The following is a 20,166-nucleotide window of genomic DNA, read 5'->3' on the forward strand; positions in this document are numbered from 1 at the left end:
TCCCCAGCGGAAGCTCTCCCTCTCTCCTTGCTGGTTCCCTCTCCGGCGTCATTGGGGAGCCTTACCTCCACCCTTGGCTCCGATGGCAGTTCCCTGACAGCTGCTTGGTGACAGAGGGGAGGTGGAACTCCTCAACACCTACATTGCCTCTGTCTTCACCCAAAAGTAAAGCAGTGCCCAACCTGCAGGGAGGGAACTGCAGTCCACGATAGAAGAGGTGGTAAGGGAACATCTAGCTACTTTATCTCCAGGGTCTGATGAGCTGCACCCAAGGGTACTAAAGGAGCTTGCGGATGTAATCTCAGAGCCTCTGTCTATAATCTTGGAGAATTTGTGAAGAACAGGTGAGGTCACTGCGGACTGGAGGCGAGGAGCCTAGGAAAGAGGAGACTGAGATACGATTTGATGGCCTGCAGTCTTCAGATATCTAAAGAGCGGTCCCATGGAAGATGAAACAAGCTTGTTTTCTCTTGCTCCAGGGGGTGGGACCCAAACCAATGGCTTCAAGTGACAAGAAAGGAGATTCTGACTAAAAATCAGGAAGATCTTTCTGGCAGTAAAAGCTATTTGACAGCGGAATGGACTTCCTCAGAAGGTGGTGGGCTCTCCTTCATTGGGTGTTTTTAAGCAGAGATTGGATGGCCATCTGCCAGGGAGTCTTTATTGAGATTTCTGCATTGTAGGGGGTTGGGCTAATGACCCTTGGGACCCCTTCCAACTCTGCAGTTCTGTGATGCTGTGATTCAGGATACCCATCGAAAGTGCTTTTCCCATAAATGGCATCCCATCCCCACTGGTGCCACAGGATATTTTGGTGCTAGCTCAAGTGCTAACAGATGTTGCAGAGTACTTGTGTGAGTACCAAAGTACTAAGTGCTCCTTCTGCGCATTGAATCAAGACTAATATATCTGCAATGTGAGCCTTCAGTGATTCAGCCTTATATGGTGGAGTGGGCGGGGGCGGGGATAATCTGAGCATCCTAAAGACAATCTGTATGTTAGGACAGCATCATCTTCCCTATGTGGCTTGCCAAAGGGCATCCAGTAAATTGGTGTCTGAGATTTGAATGAGGGACATGGAATAGTATATCATAGTAGGTAAGAGACAATGAATTGGGAAACCTTATGAAAACAGAATACATAAAAAATGCAGCCATATGTTGCTCTTGATACGAAACCAGTAAAGCCTGATTTAGGGCTCACAGGATACAGCTTTAACCACCAGCAGTGGATTGAATAAAAATAGGGGTCTCCCCTGAGAAATATGTTTGCGAAGGACAAACTTCTGTCATGCTCTTATTTGATCAGAGGCCTTGATTGTAAGGGTTGCCAGACACACTGTGCACAGATGCCCAAAGCATAATGTGATTTGGTTGAGTGTTCACACCTAACCATATTGCGATTGATTCTTAGCCTGTGGATTCATGTGCTCAGTAAAGCATTCTGCACTGTTTATATGGATGTGGGCACATGCATGTTTGGACAGTTTAAAACCCAGAATGAATTAAATTTACAAATGATTTCTTTTTAGAAAATATTAATTGTATTTTTGTAGTATTATTTTTTGCTTTTAGAGTTTTTAGTTGTTATAATTATTATTTAATAACACTCACTGGTGCTAACTATTTCAAAACATGGTCTTCAAATGATCTATCTGTACAACTTGCAGAGGTGGAACTTATGGCAATTGGGGATTTTCTAGCTTTTTAAAAGAGTTCAAGTTTTCTCATTTGTCTTTTGTACACTTATGCTGATGTAATAGATGTCATATATAATGTTTTGTGCTTGAATGCTTGCTGTTTAAAATTATTACTATTATAATAATCATTATCATTATCGTTAAAGTTATTACTGCATCATCACTAACCAAGAACTCTACGTGACCTACAAAACATCTGAATCTCTTAGTTGAAGTATTTGAATTCATCTGTATTTCATAAAGTAGAAAAAGTAAATGAATTTGTATTTATTATGTTTGTTAATACTAAGGAGCACATTTCTTCCATAAATAAAAGGAGGTGGCCAATTTAAAAGAAAGATGTTTGAATGCATGAGATCTTTGTTGAAATAGCTTTCAAAGGAAGTAAAAACAAACCTTCCTGCAAAAGAAAGAATAGAATTGTAGAATTGTAGTATTTTCCCTTTGTGAAGCGTGTCTCATATTAGCTAAATTATAAGGATATGGATTTAGATTTAATAGTCCACTCTCAACCTATTCATTTATTTTAATAGCCATGAGGTTAGAATAAAAAGGAATCATACAGAAGAAGAGGAATATTTTGAGGTGAAAAGGATCAAGTACTGGACAGTGTTGAACAGTTTTTATTCTTTAGCTGAAGTTCTTTCTCCTGATAAAATATTGAAGAACCTGTAATCTAGTATTGCTAGTATTATGTGTCATGGCAGAATTGCAAGATAAGAATTTATTTGTTGAATGACATTTTATTTTGAACCACCCTTTGGCCATTGGAGGAGCAAAGGTTAAAACATGGGCACTGGCTGAAATCTGATCCCTAAGGTTTTTTATAAATCACCAGTCTTGTTCAACTCAGCACTAAAAATTGAATCCACCATTTTCTACAGAGTGATACTGTACATCTGAAATGTGTGTTCTTCATCAAGTACACCCATTTGGAAAGCCAATCATTTTATTGCAGATGGTTGTTTTTGGAGGGGCAGGGGGACAATAATGTAAGGTATGTGTGATGTATGAAATGGCTTTAAAGTTGCATGTTTTTTGGTGACAAGGTAAATTTTACATATACAAGCCTAGCCATGGGCCATGGCAGCTCTTCATCTCAGAAAAGCTTTGTTAAAAGCAATGCTATTTGGATGGTGCCTCCCATATTATGTCTTCACACACACACACACACACACACACACACACAGAATAGGTCATTATGTAGAAGACAAGGCTAGAACATTTCTCCATGACATGCCGGTATCCATATGTTGGGAAATTTTGAAATGGGGCGGTATTGGGAACCTAAAAATGTAGCACAATAATATTAGAGGACCTCCCCCCCCCCCAAGGCCTATCTAGTCCAAAATCCTGTTACCACAGAAGCCAGTCAAATGCCTCTGGGAAGCCCACAATCAGGACATGAGGGTATTGTTTCCCAGAGTACCTCTGGGAATAAGAGCATAGGAAGCTGCCTTATGCTGAATCAGACCATTGGTCCATTTAGCCCAATGTATTCTGTAGTGAATGACAGCAGCTCTCCAAGTTTTCATGCAGGGAATCTTTTATTGGAGGTGCCAGGGACCTTCTGCATGCAAATCATAGGCTCCCCCACTGAGCCATGTATGTTTCCTTATATGGGGCACAGTTAAGAATGGTGGCAACATCCAGAACTCTGCCCTTATTGTTGTTCCTCAAAAGCGGCCAGCTCCTAAACTTTAGAAATAAGGCAGGATCAAATCATTTTGGTGGCCATATTTGTTGCCTGAAGTGCAGCTCTAAAACAAGCCCACCCAAACTCTCAACCGCACAGTGACAAGTTTGAGGCAGCCATTTTGTTTCTGGACTGTTCTTATCCCCAAGACCCAATTATGTGTGTGGAGAGAAAGGGGAGTGTTTTTCACCATATAAGTCCTACAGTGTGAAGTGGACAGGCATACCAACCTCTTTGAGAACTAGATTGAAGGTGCACTTCTAATTACAATAACAACTTCTAATAGCTGATAATTCCTTTTTGCTCCAGGTAATGGAGATGTATCTTCCATTTTGTGGGATTGCCATATCTAACGCTCAGCTGTTTGCTGCTTCCAGGAAGGAGTATGATAGAAGCAGAGTAAGTGAAAAATTGCAATTTGGGCCACTGCTACTAACTTTTACTTCATATGCTATCTCTGCATGATCACATGATAAAAGGTCAGGTGACTGAAGATAAAGCTTTATTATTTCTAAAGAAAGCATTGACACTTTGTTGAAAATACACATACATTTAATACACATCACTTTGTTAATCAGTGTATGTATTTTGGCATTGGTTGCATTATTTTGTTCTGCTGCTCAAGAGTGAAGAATATCTTGTATGAGTAAAGCTACAATCTTACGTGCTCTTTCATAGGAATAAACACAGTGAAACTTCTGTGAGTAAACATGCATAGAATTGCAGTGTACATAAATATATTTCCTGTCTTCCTGTTCTTCATGGTTTTAGCTTCATATTCAAAGGGTATCTTGCAGCTGCGGATGTTTTTACCTGAATTTTTTATCTACCAGTAGTAATTCCTTTCCGCTGACATTATGATGCCAACATTTTTTTGCGCTAAATGGTGACCACTAAAAGCTTTACGAGGATGTTACAGTGTGCAACTCATGAGAGCACAATGCACAAGCATTGCAAAGAGCTTTCTTGTGTTCTGTACGACTTGACTCCTGTGGAGAAAAAAAAAATAGTCTTTATTTTTGGCATTTCAGTGGGAGTCTTTGATTTCCCCCTCCCCCACCTCTTGATCTTGTGGGTGACATTTGTGAGGAAATCAGGAGGCCAGGGGTTAGGGATCTGGTACATATTCAGGAGAGCAACAGGACACAACTTTATTGCAACTTTACACATCAAATAGTTTGGCATGTAAGGCTAGGGATAGATCTTGGCAAAAAGAACCTGTGTGTCTGAGGAAAGTCTGGGAGGAAGGACACTTGAAATAGAGTCCTAATGCAATCAGTTCCATTAATTGGTATAGCTTAAGGCATACATGAAACACTGAAGTGGCCTTTTATCCTGGCCCCACTGAGAAAATGAGCAAACAAGAACACTGATTTCCGTGATCTTTTACAGGGACATTTGCCCATTGCTGTTTCGGGCACCTAAATTTAATTTAGGAGGAGTAAGTCCATATTACAAAGTCAGTAAGTTATACAGTAACTGGTACTTTTAGAAGTCTTGTTTGGTGGGGGAATAAATTGTCCAATAATTTATTCGAATTGTAATAACTGTCCCTCCCATATATGTAGGCCTTGCTGGAGGTGGTTAATGATCTTTTTGAAGAACAGACAGACCTAGAGAAAATTGTGAAGAAGATTATGCACCGAGCCCAAACTCTACTAAAGTGTGACCGCTGCTCGGTATTGCTGCTCGAAGACATTGAGTCTCCAGTAAGTAGTGTTTCAGATTTCAGGTTACTACTCGGTAAATTCTCTTCCAAGATATAACAACACAGTAAAATGCTTACCTTTGTACAGGGGTCACACACTTTTGGCTGCCCTTGCCCAAAGAATTTAGTTGCTAGTTCTGCTACTTTCCCCCCACAGGGATGCCAACTTGAACAAAAAAAATGGGGGGGGGGGGGAGGTAAGCCCTGCTCCACATAATCGATCGCATGATGTGGTGCACACACACCATTTGAATGGCAATGCCCATCAACTTGGGGGGCCTCCAATATTTTATTTGGGGGGGGGGTGAAGACCCCACGGCCCCTAGGAGTTGGTTCCCATGTTCCTCCATGAAGGCTGGGAATTGGGGGGTGAGGGTTTTATTGGGCATTGCTGCCTGAAGATGAATGGAGCGAGTTTGGGCAGTGGTGCCCAGTGCTTCCCTCTGTTCATGATTTATTGAGAGAAACTTGAGGGAGGAATATGAAATTGATGTGTGTTGTTGTCCTGTGGTGTTCCCTGCACCTGCAGGAAGCAGCAGTCTATGCTTCCCTCATTTGGGATGTGTGTGGAGATCCGTAGGGTATTTTTGAGCAGTAGCAGTCAGTGTTCCCCCTGCCACTGGTCTTTCCTGCTCCAAACAGAAAAAGCCACTGGTTGGCAATTTGACACTGTTTGACATAGCTGCCAAACCATCTGCAACTTTTCTCCCAGCTATAGAGTCATACCTAGGGGTTGGCGAAATCGGCTCCTACTGTGGATGCAAAAGTCACCTATTAGGCATTTGGGTCCTCCCATGACACCTGGAGTTTTTTTTTTTATCTTCTCTGTGTTTTGGAGGGAAAATGTGTCTCTGTCACATTCCTGAAGATGAGTGATAGTTCTCCCCTTCCTCGCCACACACTATTGTTGATATTGCAGTGCCCCGTGCACAGCGGAATGATGAGGAATACGTGCACATACTCTAAGTTGCTTTATTTACCTTTCAAAGCTGGTAGATTACAGAAAAACATCTTGCCTCTGCCGGAGCAGAGAAAACATTCTCTCTCCTCTAAAGCACAGAGAGAAAACAACACACACACTGAACTGCAAAGAACAGTGAAAAACAGGAAACCAGTGTACGTCACATCCAGTCTCCTTTCCCGTGGGAAAACCCAACAGCACAGACTGTGGAATGTAAACACCTGTCTCGTGACAAGCACTTCGCTGCACAGTGAAGAGAGCAGAAACCAACACACACACCCTTTGGTTCCTTATGTAACACAGTGCATCTTTTTTTATCACATTTTCTATTTTTAAGAGAAGTATTTTCTTATTATATCTTCATCTTAACATTTGAATTACAGTGGTGCCCCGCAAGACGAACGCCTCGCAAGACGGAAAACCCGCTAGACGAAAGGGTTTTCCGTTTTGGAGGCGCTTCGCTAAACGAATTTCCCTATGGGGTTGCTTCGCAAGACGAAAAAATCTTGCGAGTTCCCGCGGTTTTTTTCCGCTCCCCCCCTTTCCTAAGCCGCTAAGCCGCTTATCAGCTGTTCCGCTGATAAGACGCCTCTCAGCTGATCGCTAAAAGCCGCTAGACCGCTAATAGCGCTAATCCGCTAAGCTGTCAATGGGCTTGCTTCGCAAGACGAAAAAACCGCTAGACGAAGAGAATCGCGGAACGGATTCTTTTCGTCTTGCGAGGCACCACTGTATATCAGGATGAGTATAACTACACCACTGACACATAGTTGTTTAAGAGTGGCTCCCTCTTCCCAGAGGATCCTGGCAACAGTAATGGACTAGGAGGGCATCTGGCTAAGAATTATCAGCACCCTTACCAAATTTCAGTTTCCAGAGTCTTTGAGGAAGCCATGACAGTGGAACTGCCATAAGACCAGTATACGTTTGTAGTACAGATATGCCCAGAGTGACCGTTTCGTAATCTTGAATTTTGTACAGTGCAGTTTATTAATCCCTCACTTGAAAATTTGACAAGGGTGGAAAAACACTTGCCTCTAAAACAAACAAACAAAAAATCCCCTTGGTGTACTTTATTTGATAGGATATGACTCATTGCTGATCAAAGTGCTTGGCCTATGCTGGCTTATTCTATTGGCCTGTGCTTCTGTCTGGTCTCATATGCTTATTGCCACTCTTAACAAGATTCTGAATACTCTAGGGAGACCCTTAGGTGACATAAACACTAGTGTATAAATAGTAGTAGTCGTCCTAACTTGGAGAGCTTATAGATGGCTCCCTGCAGCCAGTAAACAAGGCAGAAACACATTCTCCTAATGATGTAGTCATGCTTGGGCAAGTAGGAACAAGACTTAATGAAAGGGAAAGGTGCAGGGGCTTGCTTACATTCATGACTGCAAGTACGTGTTCATGTTGTGCCTTTGCACACGTGGTGAGAAGCTGACTTTGTAGTATTTTAAGTGCACATTCAGACTGCTGTCATTCTCTCTTAACATGTTGGGCACGTTAAGTCTAAACGTGCATATAATAAAATATATTTCATAAATCATTCTCAGTTAAGTCCCAGCATCTTAATCTTAAAGCTGGCACATCTTCAAAGACTGACACACATGTTTGTCTACTTCTTTCTCCAGTTTCGTGTTCCCAAATCCTTCTGCTCTTGCTCTCACCCAGTCTGCACAAAGACTTTGGGGATACCAAGTCACTAACTTAGTCAGGAGCTCAAGCCAGGCAACCAGGCCAAGCTGAGTTGTTTGCTTCTCACATCAGGCGCCAAGATAACACTCAGAGCATTCTCCAGACATTCTTGTGAGATTTACTCTGGTTCACCAAAATGGCTTGTCCCTGTGCTCTGATTGGAGACTTTGGTTTGACTGTTAAATCTCACTAGTAGGTTAGGTGGGTGGCACAGAAAAATGGCATGCAACCTTTCCTCTGTTACCAAGTCCTTAAATGCTCCCCCCCCTTCATTGCTGCTAGGAGCAATGGTAACAGAAATAACAGCACCCAAGACAGAGAGTGCTTTTTCTCACTCCTCCTTATGGTGTTTTGAGCTATCATCACTGTTTATAACAGTGACTGCAACAAACTCCCCGCCCCCACCCCTCACCCAGTGACGATTGCTACAGGAACTGCCTTGCTTTCTCTGCCTGAAAGTGTGATTTATGATTGATTGGTGCTCTGAATCAGCATGTCAGTCACTTACCCACTAGTGCTGTGACATTTGGTTAAAACACAAGTATGTGGAAGCAACTGAAGGATTGCTGGAGGTGGCTGTCAGAAGATAGATGGGGTATTACCACCGAGACAAACTAGGCAGCAAGCTTCACTTTGTATTGACAAATGCTGGAATCGTGAGATGTGTAAGAAGCAAGGTGAATGTTGTGTGTACTGCTTTGTAAATGTATTGCTGTTCTTCAAGAAACAGACAGTACTGAGGAGACCACCTGACAATGTCTTTTAGGCATGGAAGTTACAGCTAAGCAATTGGTCGGTGTTCAGATCCCTGTTGCCTGTGGTGGTTTCATTATAGTTTGCAGCTACTGGTTTCAGTTGGACTCTTGTCGCTCTTATTATATAAGAATATAGGCTTCTTGTCTGCTATTTTGAATGATGCCAAAAAACGATTGCATGGCAGGGAATATTCCTCTACTAGTGTAATGATTATTATCTTCCTGATGTTGAAGAGTAAGCTGGCACTGTGAAAGTTTATAATCTGAATTTTCTCACCAGAGTTTTTATTTATTTATTTCATACACTTTTAAGTTTGCACCAGCAGTAGGCTTCTTCAGTGTTAGAACTGGCGAAATCCTAAAGATCTGATTCTTTAAAAGTCATCCCATATCTCTTGATATCTCTTGATATCTCCCATATCAAGGAACACGTTTATGTGACAGTGTGGATAAATTTGACTCTAATGTTAATGCATGATGGAGCCTTACAGTGAGCTGAACCTTTGGCCCATCTAGGCAATTTGCATAATCCTCAAGTGAAATTTCTCTCATCCACGACCATTGGCCTTTCTGGCTGGGACTGATGGGAATTGGAGTCCCACAACACTGGGAAGGCCACAGGTTCACCATCCCTGTTCTACTCCAATAATCTTAAAACTTTCCAGACTTAGGGTACACCTTAATTTTACTTATTTATTGGTATTTCATAATTTAATACCACCAAAAAAATCCTAATAAGTATACACTTCTTCATTTTTATACCCTAGTTTTGTATTGTAGAAGTGCTTCTGCTGAGAACTTAGGTCAGGTTGCAAGCCACTAATGAGTCTCTTAACTAACAGTGAGTTTCCAAGGCAGGGCCTTGCTGCCAAACCTAATTCTGGATCAGGGTTTCCCAAACTTGGTTCTCCAGCTGTTTTTGGACTACAGTTCCCATCATCTGTGACCACTGCTCCTTCTAGCTAACAAAATAAGAATTACTTACAAAAACATGGTTGGGGAAAAACAAAGAAAATATTCAACATGCTTCACCATGAGAGCCATTAAAGTGAAAAAGAATGCTATGGAGGTAAACTTTGAGATCTGGAGTTGTGACTCTACATGAGCAATCATTTTGTAGTCAGTGAGTTTTGCATATACTCAGCATTATTTAATTGGGGAAAGTAGGCTCTATGCAGTGAGCATAGAGAGTTGCTTTGTGGCTACTGTTTTAACACTTGAACATGTGTTTTTCCACTGTTGTGTTTTTTAAAAGTCTGAGGGGGAGAATCTGAGACTCATGTGTATTTATTTTACCATGACAGGTAGTGAAATTCACCAAATCCTTCGAGTTGATGTCTCCAAAATGCAGTGCAGATGCAGAGAATAGGTTAGATCTCATGTTTTATATTGCAATGGATTATGTTTTAATGAATAATCATTGATTGTTGGACTGTCTATGAATAGCTGTTTCATAAAGGTGATCCCCCCCACCCCCCAAAGGCCTGAATTTAGTATCTTTTCTATTCAATTAGCTTATTTCACAATTTCTTACATTGCACAAAATTAGCAGGGCTTCCCTTCCTCCATCTTGTGCTGTTTCTTTTAAGTATTTCATTTTACAATATGGTGTACCAGAGAAAATAATACTTTTCTCAGATGGTGCAGCTACAGTGGTACCTCGCAAGACGAATGGCTCGTAAGACAAAAAACTCGCAAGACGAAAGAGTTTTTCGTTTTTTGAGTTGCTTTGCAAGACGAATTTCCCTATGGGCTTGCTTTGCAAGACGAAAACGTCTTGCAAGTTTGTTTCCTTTTTTCTTAAAACCGTTAATCCTATGGGAATCCGTGCTTCGCAAGACGAAAAATTCGCAAGACGAAAAAACTCGCAGAACGAATTTATTTCGTCTTGCGAGGCACCACTGTATAGGTTTAGTGCCTGCATAAACTGCAAGAAGTTATGGTAACCAGTAGACCTGGTGATGTGAGACAATGGATTATTGTGATCAGGTTACCTCTCTTAAGAAGAGTTGCTACTAATGCAGCAACCTAAGTTGATGGAAAACTTTTTGTGCCACCAACACTATGTGTCTTATTCAAAGTAAGGAGCTTACAGTACACCGAAAGTACAAACCTGATTGCTAAGTATGTTCAACATAGATTGACTCTCCTCCAAATTCAGATGAACCACCTTCTAAAAACAGGGTTTCCAAACTTGGGTCTCTAGCTGTTTGGGGACTACAATTCCCATCATCCCTGACCATAGTTCCTATTAACTATGGATAATGGGAGTTGTAGTCCAGCAACAGCTGGAGACCCAAGTTTTGGAAACCTGAATCTAAAAGAAACTCTCATTTGATAGAACATCTCTAGAGCAAGAGTACCCAACATGGTGCCTTCCAGAAGTTTTGGGTTCCAACTCCTATCAGCATGGTCAGGGGTGATAGGATCTGTAATCTACAGCATCTGGATGGAATCAGTTGCAGCAGTAAGCGTGTAGGAATAAGCACAAATTTGCTTGAGGTTTAGGCAGCCTACTGCTTGAACCCCCACTTGAATTATTTCTTGTTTTGTTAACTTGGATGCATTTTGCTGCTCCTAAAACCTGTCACACATAATCTGGTACTGATTTCATCCCCCTGTCATATAATAATGTCAAGATCTTAATTGATGCTGTGTGCTTTAAATCTCTGCCCACTTCATGATGGATTTTGCAAGATACACAATTATGAGCTCTGTGCTTTGGTAATTGGAACCTTGCCCTCAAAGGCTCTTTTCCCCTCGGTGTTCCTGAAGCTGCTGAAATAAACTGAAAACATTTAACAAGATGCTGCATTTCTGCACCTTTACACATTTAGATGTTATACTGCTATCAAAGCATGTATTGTATAACTTTATTATTTGAACTGAAAACCATGTGAGTGAGATTTTTCTAAGACTTGCTGTCCTGTTTTCTTTTTAACTAAGTTTTATTTATAAAACTTTTTCCTTTTAAACAGAGAACACCAGTCTATGGAGAATTATGCAGCTAGCTAAAAATTATTCCCTTTTCTGTGGCTGATAGATCCAGCTGCTTTGTTGCTGATCCATTTCTCTTTTGTCTCAGTAGGCTCTGCTCTGAGACTGATAGTCATGGTATTTTATTCAAAACAGTTAGAAATTTATGTTGCTTTCCTTCAGTTTTTTAAATTTAATTTTTACTTTTAACTTACAAAATTAGCTGAATATGATGTTGCTTATTCATCCCCCTGTTCATATGATGGCTCATATCTTAGGCTTTTGCTGAAGTTTTGACTGTAAACAGAGATTTCTTTGAGGATGCCGTCATGAAGCCTCCCATTCAGTCACTCACACGCAAATTAAGCCAAAATACTTGGAATGAGTTCTGATTTGTTCCATTGAAGAGTTGATGCAAATTGAGTTAGATCCAGACATTTCACCTTAATTTGGTTGTGAATTGAGCTGCTTGTGTTACGTTGCTAAAAAAGTAATTTATGTAACAGCCTTGAATGTGATTTTGAAATGGCATTAAATGAATGGAAGAGTTATTCTGTACCATAGTAATACAGTGGAACCTTGGTTTTCGAGTGTCTTAGAAGCCGAACGTTTTGGTTTTCGAATGCTGAAAACCTGGAAATAATTGCTTCCGTTTTCGAACACACCTCAGAAGTAGAACGGCTTCCGAGGTGCGTTTCTCAATTTTCTCCATTGAAATTGATGACCACCCATTGCGCCTCGGTTGTCAAACGTTTTGGAAGTCGAATAGTCTTCTGGAACGGATTATGTTTGACAACCAAGGTTCCACTGTACACTCCAATTAGAATTCTAAGCATTCTGCATTGACTTAAAATAGGGATGCAGAACCTGTGTGTTCCAATCCCCATCATCGCCTTCAGTTATAAGGAAGATGGAGAAAGTGTCCTCTAAGAATGCCAGCTCTATGAGATAAATGTCTGCGCTACCCTGGTAGCATGCTAGAGTCTGCAGTGTTCATCCATCTGGATTCTTTAAATATTACTTCACTCTATAAATGTTGAGGTTGCTCTTTATTTTTACGCAACCTTGGCAGTGAAGCATTATTTAAAACACTGGGGGTTCACTCCAATTCTATGTTGCTGCATGCCGCCTCCATTGCAGCCATTGTGATTGGTGCCCCCAGCACTCTTAAAATGTTCTTACTAGTCCAAAAAGGGTGGCAACCCCTGCTCTACTGTCTATGTTGGTTTACAATTCTCATTTTCAAGACTCAATACTAAGTGTTTATATATAGACCTTTCAAAGTTCTAAATAACCATAAGAAGAAACTCTCTACTTCTTTGAGTTCCCCTGTAATTAGATGTTTTCAGCAATGGAATCTGTAATTTTGAACAGTCTCCCATGAGCAATTTACCTGACCCCTTTGCAGTCAGTTTGGATGATATCTTTTGGCCTGTTGCATGGAGGAGAGTGAGAGCACACTGCCCTTCCTGGTGTAGCAGTCTCCATCCTCACATTGCATGTTCACATGGGGGACAGCATGTCAAGACCTTTTTTTCAAGTGGGTCAACTTCATAAGTAAGGGACATAGAGTTGGGGGCACAGAGCAGGTGTAAGGTGTTGGAGGACAGAGCTTGGTGTACAATGCAATCTGCCTCAGGCCGCCTTATCTAGCATGATGCCCCCAAGTTCAATGGAAGATGCCGTCCTTCAAGATTCAGCTGCTAACCTCATCAGCTTGTGTATGTGGAATGGAGAGGTGCCATCATGCCCTTCACTCCAGAGAGCAGAATATTTTAGGCCGGCCACCTTGGGCCACCTTCATATATGCTGCGAGGAAGATGAACGGACCAGGGCTTGGCTGCACCACTCCAAATATATCATCCAAACTGACCCAGGTTTATTTCAGCAAACCTTTCCCGGGATTCATCTTTCAGGATCTGTCTGTTGCTGTTAATTGAGTTCTGTCTGCTTTTTTACATAACCACAGTGTCCTATTTTACTGTTACCTTTTTGCATATTTCCTTGTTTAGCCGCTTTGATCACATCCTTCATTTCTCTAAATAAATAAATAAATACTGGAAATAAGCATATAAATAAAACGGATGTATTATTCTGTACCTAATGCCATTGAGCTGCTCTGAATTTTTATAGGTAATCCTGATATAAGGCTATGCTTTCCAGACTTATGAAGATGGGCTTTCAAGCAACAGTGACTATACCCTTTTCTTCCTCTGCTCTGCCTTTATGATAGCTTCAAAGAGAGTTTGGAGAAACCGTCTTCATCTTATTCAGACTGGCTAGTAAATAATAGTATTGCTGAACTCGTAGCTTCCACGGGCCTCCCAGTGAACATCAGCGATGCATATCAAGATCCTCGCTTTGATGCAGAAGTAAGGCACCCTCTTCCTACATAATTACACACCTCTGTATTATCTTAAATTGCAAAATCTTAGCTACTTCCATTATATCCGATGCGTTCCGTTGTGATCTGAATCATGTTTATAAATTGCTCTGCCGGCTCAGTGTTCATTTTATCAACGGATCAGATGCTGGCATAACCATATTCAGGACACAACCACTCTCCCTCTTCTGAATTAACTTTATTCCATTAGGTTTAGTCATTTATGTGGTAATAGCTGCAAACTTGCAACCAGATCATTGGATAGTTAATTCAAATCTTTCTGCTCCCTGCCCTGCCAGATTTGAGACTATATTACGAGGCATCATGTTTAAGTTGGCTAAAAGACTGGGTTAAGTTGGAGAATACGGAGCTACTCGATCTTGAGGGCTTCGATAACTTTTTTGGTTGGCATGCCTACCTATGGAAGGATAAGATGAAAGCACACAAGGGGTTTGGTAATCATATCTTCAGAGGGCCGCTAATTGAAGTGTGGGAAAGATATAAAAATGTGTTAGAGCCGAAAACACCACACTGGTTATCACCTCTTGAAATAACAAGCATAAAAACCACCAATATGAGGAAAAACTGGGCAACATACAATCAGCTAGTAACGAAGGTAGATGGGAAATGGAGAACTAAAACTTATGAACAAATAAAAGAACATGTTTATGACTGGCTTCACCATCAACAGGTGAATCAGATGTTTAACAAAGACATTAGAGAAAGAGGCTATGCGGATAAAGATTCTAATTTCCAGACGGAGATAATAAATAGCAAAACGAAAACTATATCTAAGATGTACAAGATGTTGTTAGATTGGAATTTAGGAGATGAGGAGGTCAAATCAGTGATGATCCGCTGGGCAAAGGACATAGGGCACAGTATACAATTTGAGGATTGGGAAAGATTTTGGAAGGACGGGTTGAATTTCACGGCGTGTATGGTGATAAGGGAGAATGTTATGAAGATGTTCTACAGATGGCACTTGACACCCATGAAACTCTCAAAAATGTATAAGGTAGACAACAAGTGCTGGAGGTGTAAAGACGCAGAGGGCTCCTTTTACCACATGTGGTGGGAGTGTGGAAGGGTTAAGCAGTTTTGGGAGAAAGTTTATACGGAATTAAAAAAGATACTAAAATACACGTTTTTAAAGAAACCCGAAATCTTTCTATTAGGAATATTACGACAAGAGATAAAGAAAGAAGATAGCAACTTGGTATACTATGCGGTAACGGCTGCAAGGGTGCTAATAGCCCAGAGGTGGAAACAGCAAGAAACTCCAACAGTGGAAGAGTGGAGATCTAAATTATCGGAATATGCAGAGCTTGATAAACTAACGGGGAAAATTAGATATAGGAAAGACCAAGTGTTCATCAAAGATTGGGGAAAGTACGTAGATTATCTGGAATGTATTAGTGAAGGTCAAATAACGCTAAAGGGATTTAAAGATGCACTGTGAAAGATTATGGGTTATTGTTTAAAGTAAATAGAAAACAAAATTAGATACAATGACAATATAAACGATGGAACGTGTAACTTTATTTATTGCTTCGAATGATTTGCGGCCAAGCTGAAGGAAGTCCTGAAAGAAACAGCTATGTTATAGGAGTATTGTAAGAACAGTGGTTTTGTGTATTTTTTTTTTTAATGTTGGTGTTTTGTGTAGGTTTTCTTTGTCTATGTCTTGTTTGTGTTTTTCTCTTTTTATGTGTCGATTAACGAATAAAAAAAATTATGAAAAAAAACAACAACAAATCTTTCTGCTCCCACCCTCACTTCTTTTCAGCCCTCCTTTTCTCTGTAGGATTAGTAAGGTCAGAACCAGCAATGAAAATAGAAACCGGGGCTCCCCACATTCTCATTAGTTGCAACATCCTACATGCCTTTAGCCCATAGTTCCCAGCCCACCAAACCAGCCTGTCTCCCCACTTCCTTCCTACTAATAATAGCATACAGCCCCTCCTCTCTTAGGTCCCTAGCTTTCTCCCAGTCCTGCTTTCTAGAGATGGGGTGGGCCAAGTCACAGCAAATGTGAGTGTCCAGGCTAAGATTGAAAAGAGCAAAAATCAGGGTTGGCACAGCCCCACAGGTGCCTTCCTTGATTCTGTTGGTTTAAACCCCATCCCTCCTCCACTCACTACTCTGCCCCTGTCCCTCAAGGGGCACTCGCCCCTTAAGGGAGGTGGGAGAGGCCCACCAGGTCTCTCCTTCTTCCCCTGATAGTTTCAGACGTGAAGATGCTGCAGTGTGTATGCTGGCAGTATCTTCACTTTTGAAACAACTGGAAGGAGGAGAAAATGCACAGCAGGCCTCTCCCACGTGGGAGCCATTTCCACTATCTCTTAGCCTAGCCTGGCCCTCAAAGTGAGTGTTCTCCCCACACACCCCATGTTGGGCAGTGGGAATCAGGCCCCCTTTGAGTATTTGAATAGGAGACTGGAAGGGGTCAAGCAGTTTTGGGCAAGCAATCTTACTTTAGTCCTTTTACCATGCCTCTGCATTTCATCAACTCCATGTGTCTACCAGCCACCTTTTCTTCAGACTACTGCTTTTGAGGCCACAATTTACTTTTTACCAATTCCTTCAGCCACCCTGTCTTGAGCAGCCTTCCTAATACTCCTTCCACCCTCTCCTCCACTATAGAGCTTTTCAGAATCTTCAGTTCTGTGAGGTTTATTCAGAGCTTTCCCATTCTGATCCATTCCTGCTGTCCCAGCTCCACTTTTCCTGTACCCTTTCCCCCAATCCTCATTTTCCATTCCTTCATTGAGTCTCCCTTTTCTTAACTCTGCTGGACTACCTGCACTCTTCCTTTAACATGCTTGCCTCTGGGCTCCCTGCCTATTGCTTTCTCTGCTTTAAGGATTTTTTTTCCAACTCCCAGACTGCACTTGTGTGAAGTTTTAATACCATACAAACTAACAACTTCCCCTTGCCTCATAGAAGGTAGACTGCAAACTACTTCAGTTCCTAGAACAGGAGTGTCCAACCTTTTGGGGGCATGGGGACACATTTGTTGTCCACACCACAACATTCTCATTTCACAGAATAAAAACTTGCTGATACCCAGGCTCCCCCCAAAGAAGGCAGAAAAGACCTACAACCCCCCCCCCCAAAAAAAACCCCCACAGACAATAAAAATCAGACACCATCCACCAAAAAACAGACATTCCAAATGTCAAAATGTAGCCTCCCCCAAAGAACTCAATTCTAAAAATGTAAACATTGAGTGGTTTAACATGGTGGAGGGGGTCTGATTGCCTGTGGGCACCATGTTGATAACCCCAATCTGAGAATAACTAAATTTCCTAAGCAGTGCACTGCAGTGCAATTGAGATTGCTGGAAGGAGAGAATTAGGTAAATAAAATAAAACACAGGGCATACTCAGAGCAGCCCCAGTATTGTTAGAGTCAACATGTGACTATGCAGTCAGCATCCAATAGTGTGCTTTACAAAACAACAAGACTGCTTGGCTGTTACTGAAAACTCTTTCCACATTTATTAACTTACAAATTTATTCTTCCTCTTTAGACTTGATCTTTAGATTTTGGAGAACCATGTAAAGTATTCAAAATCTAATAAAATGTATGTTAACAGGAGATGTGTTCTGCTTCAAATGATAGTTTTTAGATAAATAGGTTTTGTAGCATACTTCAGAAAGAATATTCTGAGATGTAGGCTTGCGATGATTTATACTGAAAGGCATAAAATCTGAGGGGAAAGTCAAATTTTAAAATAGTGCAGGGAATTAGATGGAGACATCATAGTGCCCTAGAGCCACTGTAGGTAATATTTTTGTATTGTATTTGTATATTATTCATCCTCCAGAAAGCTCAGAACAGTGTACACGGTGCTATTCCAACTGAAGCTGTATTTTACAGAGTTTTCAGTTCATAGGAAACCTGTCAAGAAATGCCTTCTAGGTCATCACAGTCATATTTTAAAAAACCGATATATTTCAGATAAACTCCCGGGACTAATTTACAGTGGAAATAGTGGGTTTTAATTTATTCAGCTTTTCAGAAATACAGTTAATGCCAAAACATATGCAGAAGGAAGACCTGCCATACTCTTAAGTAAAAAGGGTGAACTTTCTCCCTCTCCAGATCTGGCTCAGCCTATCCAGCAGTACAGCTCTGTGACCTTTAACCCCTTCATGCACTAACTAGCAGTCATGCATAGTTATGTGCCTGCAATCTCGCCCAGATCTGGCTCCTTATATATATTTGGACAATTTCCCATATAGTCCAATGTAAGGATCAAGGGTTGAAATCCTGCTCACTTTGAGCTTGGAAGTAGTACAGTCTGTATACATGTACTGTATTTGAATTTCAATTGGTTTATAGTAATGCAACCTTTTGAGCATATCACTTGCTAGACGTGTTGGACAAATGCTAAGTCATATACCATGCTAGTCACTAATTGTATTGTTTTCATATCCTAGGCTGACCAGATTTCTGGCTTTCATATAAGATCTGTTCTCTGTGTCCCTATATGGAATAGCAGTCACCAAATAATTGGTAAGATATCACTCAATAATGACTAATGTGGTTGTGCTGTTAAACTTCAGAACTCCCTCCTTAGAGAAGCTATATTGGCTGGCTTCTTACTTGTTGGCTTTCAGCCTGCAGTTGTAGACTTTCTTGTTCCAACAGGCTTTTGGTAACTGACTGTTTTTAAGGAACGAGCTGGTGCTTTGATGTTTTTCTTGTAATGAACTGCATGTTTTAATAGATATAATGTTTGATTGTTTATTTGTTTTTTATTGCTCTCCTCCCCTCTATATTTTTAGCTGTTTCTAGTTTAGCTGTAAAATACTGAGATATGCTCACTATATAATGTGTTGACCTTAAGATTCGTAGGATACAGGATTTAAGACAGCCCAGCTAACAGCCTAATTAATTAAGCCAATGTGACCAGGCATAGGAGAGAGTTTCCCCCATTTGGTTTAGCTGACGCATACAGTTTTGATAAATAAGTCAGTAACTACTGCAATACAAGGAGCTATGAATTAATGTATAAAATGAACTATGTTTGCTAACTTTCCGCAGGAGTAGCTCAAGTGCTGAATAGGCTTGATGGGAAACCGTTCGATGATGCCGACCAGCGACTCTTTGAGGTGAGAAATGTTAAGTTTGCAGCAGGGACTTTTACTTGAGTGGTACAGGTAATGGACACAATCCAGCTTTGACATTGATGTTTATTTGTTTCAGCAGGGCTGAAGTAATTGCTTGCTTTAAGCCTTCAGCCCCTGCACATTTACTTGAGATTGTGCTCCACTGAACACTCTGGGAGTTGCTTCTCAACAAATTTATATAGGTTTGGATTGCAATGCTCCTGTTCATAACAACGGGATTTGCTAAACTTAGGCTGGAATACAGCATATGTATTTCTGCAAGTGGAGTCTCCTTTACACTTGTGTTGTACGCAAAAAGGCATGTTCGTACTGCGCTTATTTTACTTATACTCCTAAATGAATACCAGTGAAAGTACTAGAATGGATTTTCTTCTAAGGGTGGCTAGGCTGCATTCTGAGAATTATTAATCCTGAGAAAGATCCTAGTAACAACTTCCAGACTTTCTCAGTCTTATTGCAACTCCACCAAGTATGGAAACTATCAGTATTAGTAACATTTCCAGCATTTCTCACAGTAACTATTATATATTTTTGCCAGATGAGATGGAGCTTTAAAGGACCTTTGTAATGGCTTTCCTTCAGTTTTCTACATGGAGAGGCTGCAGGGCCTTTTGTAAAAATGAAGTGCCAAACAGAATCTGAAATATCAATTCCCAAAGTATTATTCCATTTGGTTTGAAAATTACTGCTTTCAATTCCCACTCTGTAGCTTATAAGAGCATGATAGATCTAAAACAAGAACCCTTTCCATTTCTTCCTCTACAGTTTCTTCACCTCAAATAGTAGTAATTCAGACAGAGATGTTTTTGCTTCCATCATCCCAGGTCTAAAATTGTAGGCTAGAAAATGTTTCAGTTGATAGTTCTGAATCCAGGATGGAGAATTACCTCGAAAAATAGTTGTAATTTGAGAATAACTAATCAGATAGAATTGGTTAATTTCAAACTACTCTGGACCCAAAAACTTGTATATATAGGAACATAGAAAGTTGCGTCATGCTGAATCGGATCGTTGGTCCATCTGTCTTGTTATTATCCATAGTGCTTTGCAGTAGATCTCCAGAGCCATAGCTTTGTGGTAACAGATATGCTTTGTATATGAATTGACCATGTGCTGCATAGTAGTTTTGGCTGCTCCTAGCCGCACTGC

General features: G+C 40.8%; 1 protein-coding gene across 13 annotated transcripts in view; it reads left to right on the forward strand.

Annotated features, from left to right (window-relative positions):
• Nucleotides 1-20,166, forward strand: part of PDE11A (phosphodiesterase 11A) — a 155,276-nt gene that overhangs the window by 52,433 nt on the left and 82,677 nt on the right. For 9 of the 13 annotated variants that reach the window (XR_014157889.1, XM_081867570.1, XM_081867575.1 and 6 more), the window contains exons 3-8: nucleotides 3,705-3,794; nucleotides 4,964-5,104; nucleotides 9,822-9,886; nucleotides 13,727-13,865; nucleotides 18,325-18,400; nucleotides 18,932-18,999. Coding sequence is in view for 12 of the 13 variants with exons in the window: in XM_081867570.1 (XP_081723696.1) it covers nucleotides 3,705-3,794; nucleotides 4,964-5,104; nucleotides 9,822-9,886; nucleotides 13,727-13,865; nucleotides 18,325-18,400; nucleotides 18,932-18,999 (579 nt within the window). In the remaining variant the exon portion in view is untranslated. Of the gene's footprint in view, nucleotides 1-2,670; nucleotides 2,697-2,884; nucleotides 3,305-3,459; nucleotides 3,648-3,704; nucleotides 3,795-4,963; nucleotides 5,105-8,286; nucleotides 8,440-9,821; nucleotides 9,887-13,726; nucleotides 13,866-18,324; nucleotides 18,401-18,931; nucleotides 19,000-20,166 lie in introns of those variants that run through there. The other 4 variants (XM_081867572.1, XM_081867571.1, XM_081867574.1 and 1 more) reach the window with 4 other exon arrangements.

This window comes from Podarcis erhardii (assembly GCF_964252035.2).
Source record: "Podarcis erhardii genome assembly, chromosome: 1".
Taxonomy (NCBI): Eukaryota; Metazoa; Chordata; class Lepidosauria; order Squamata; family Lacertidae; genus Podarcis; species Podarcis erhardii.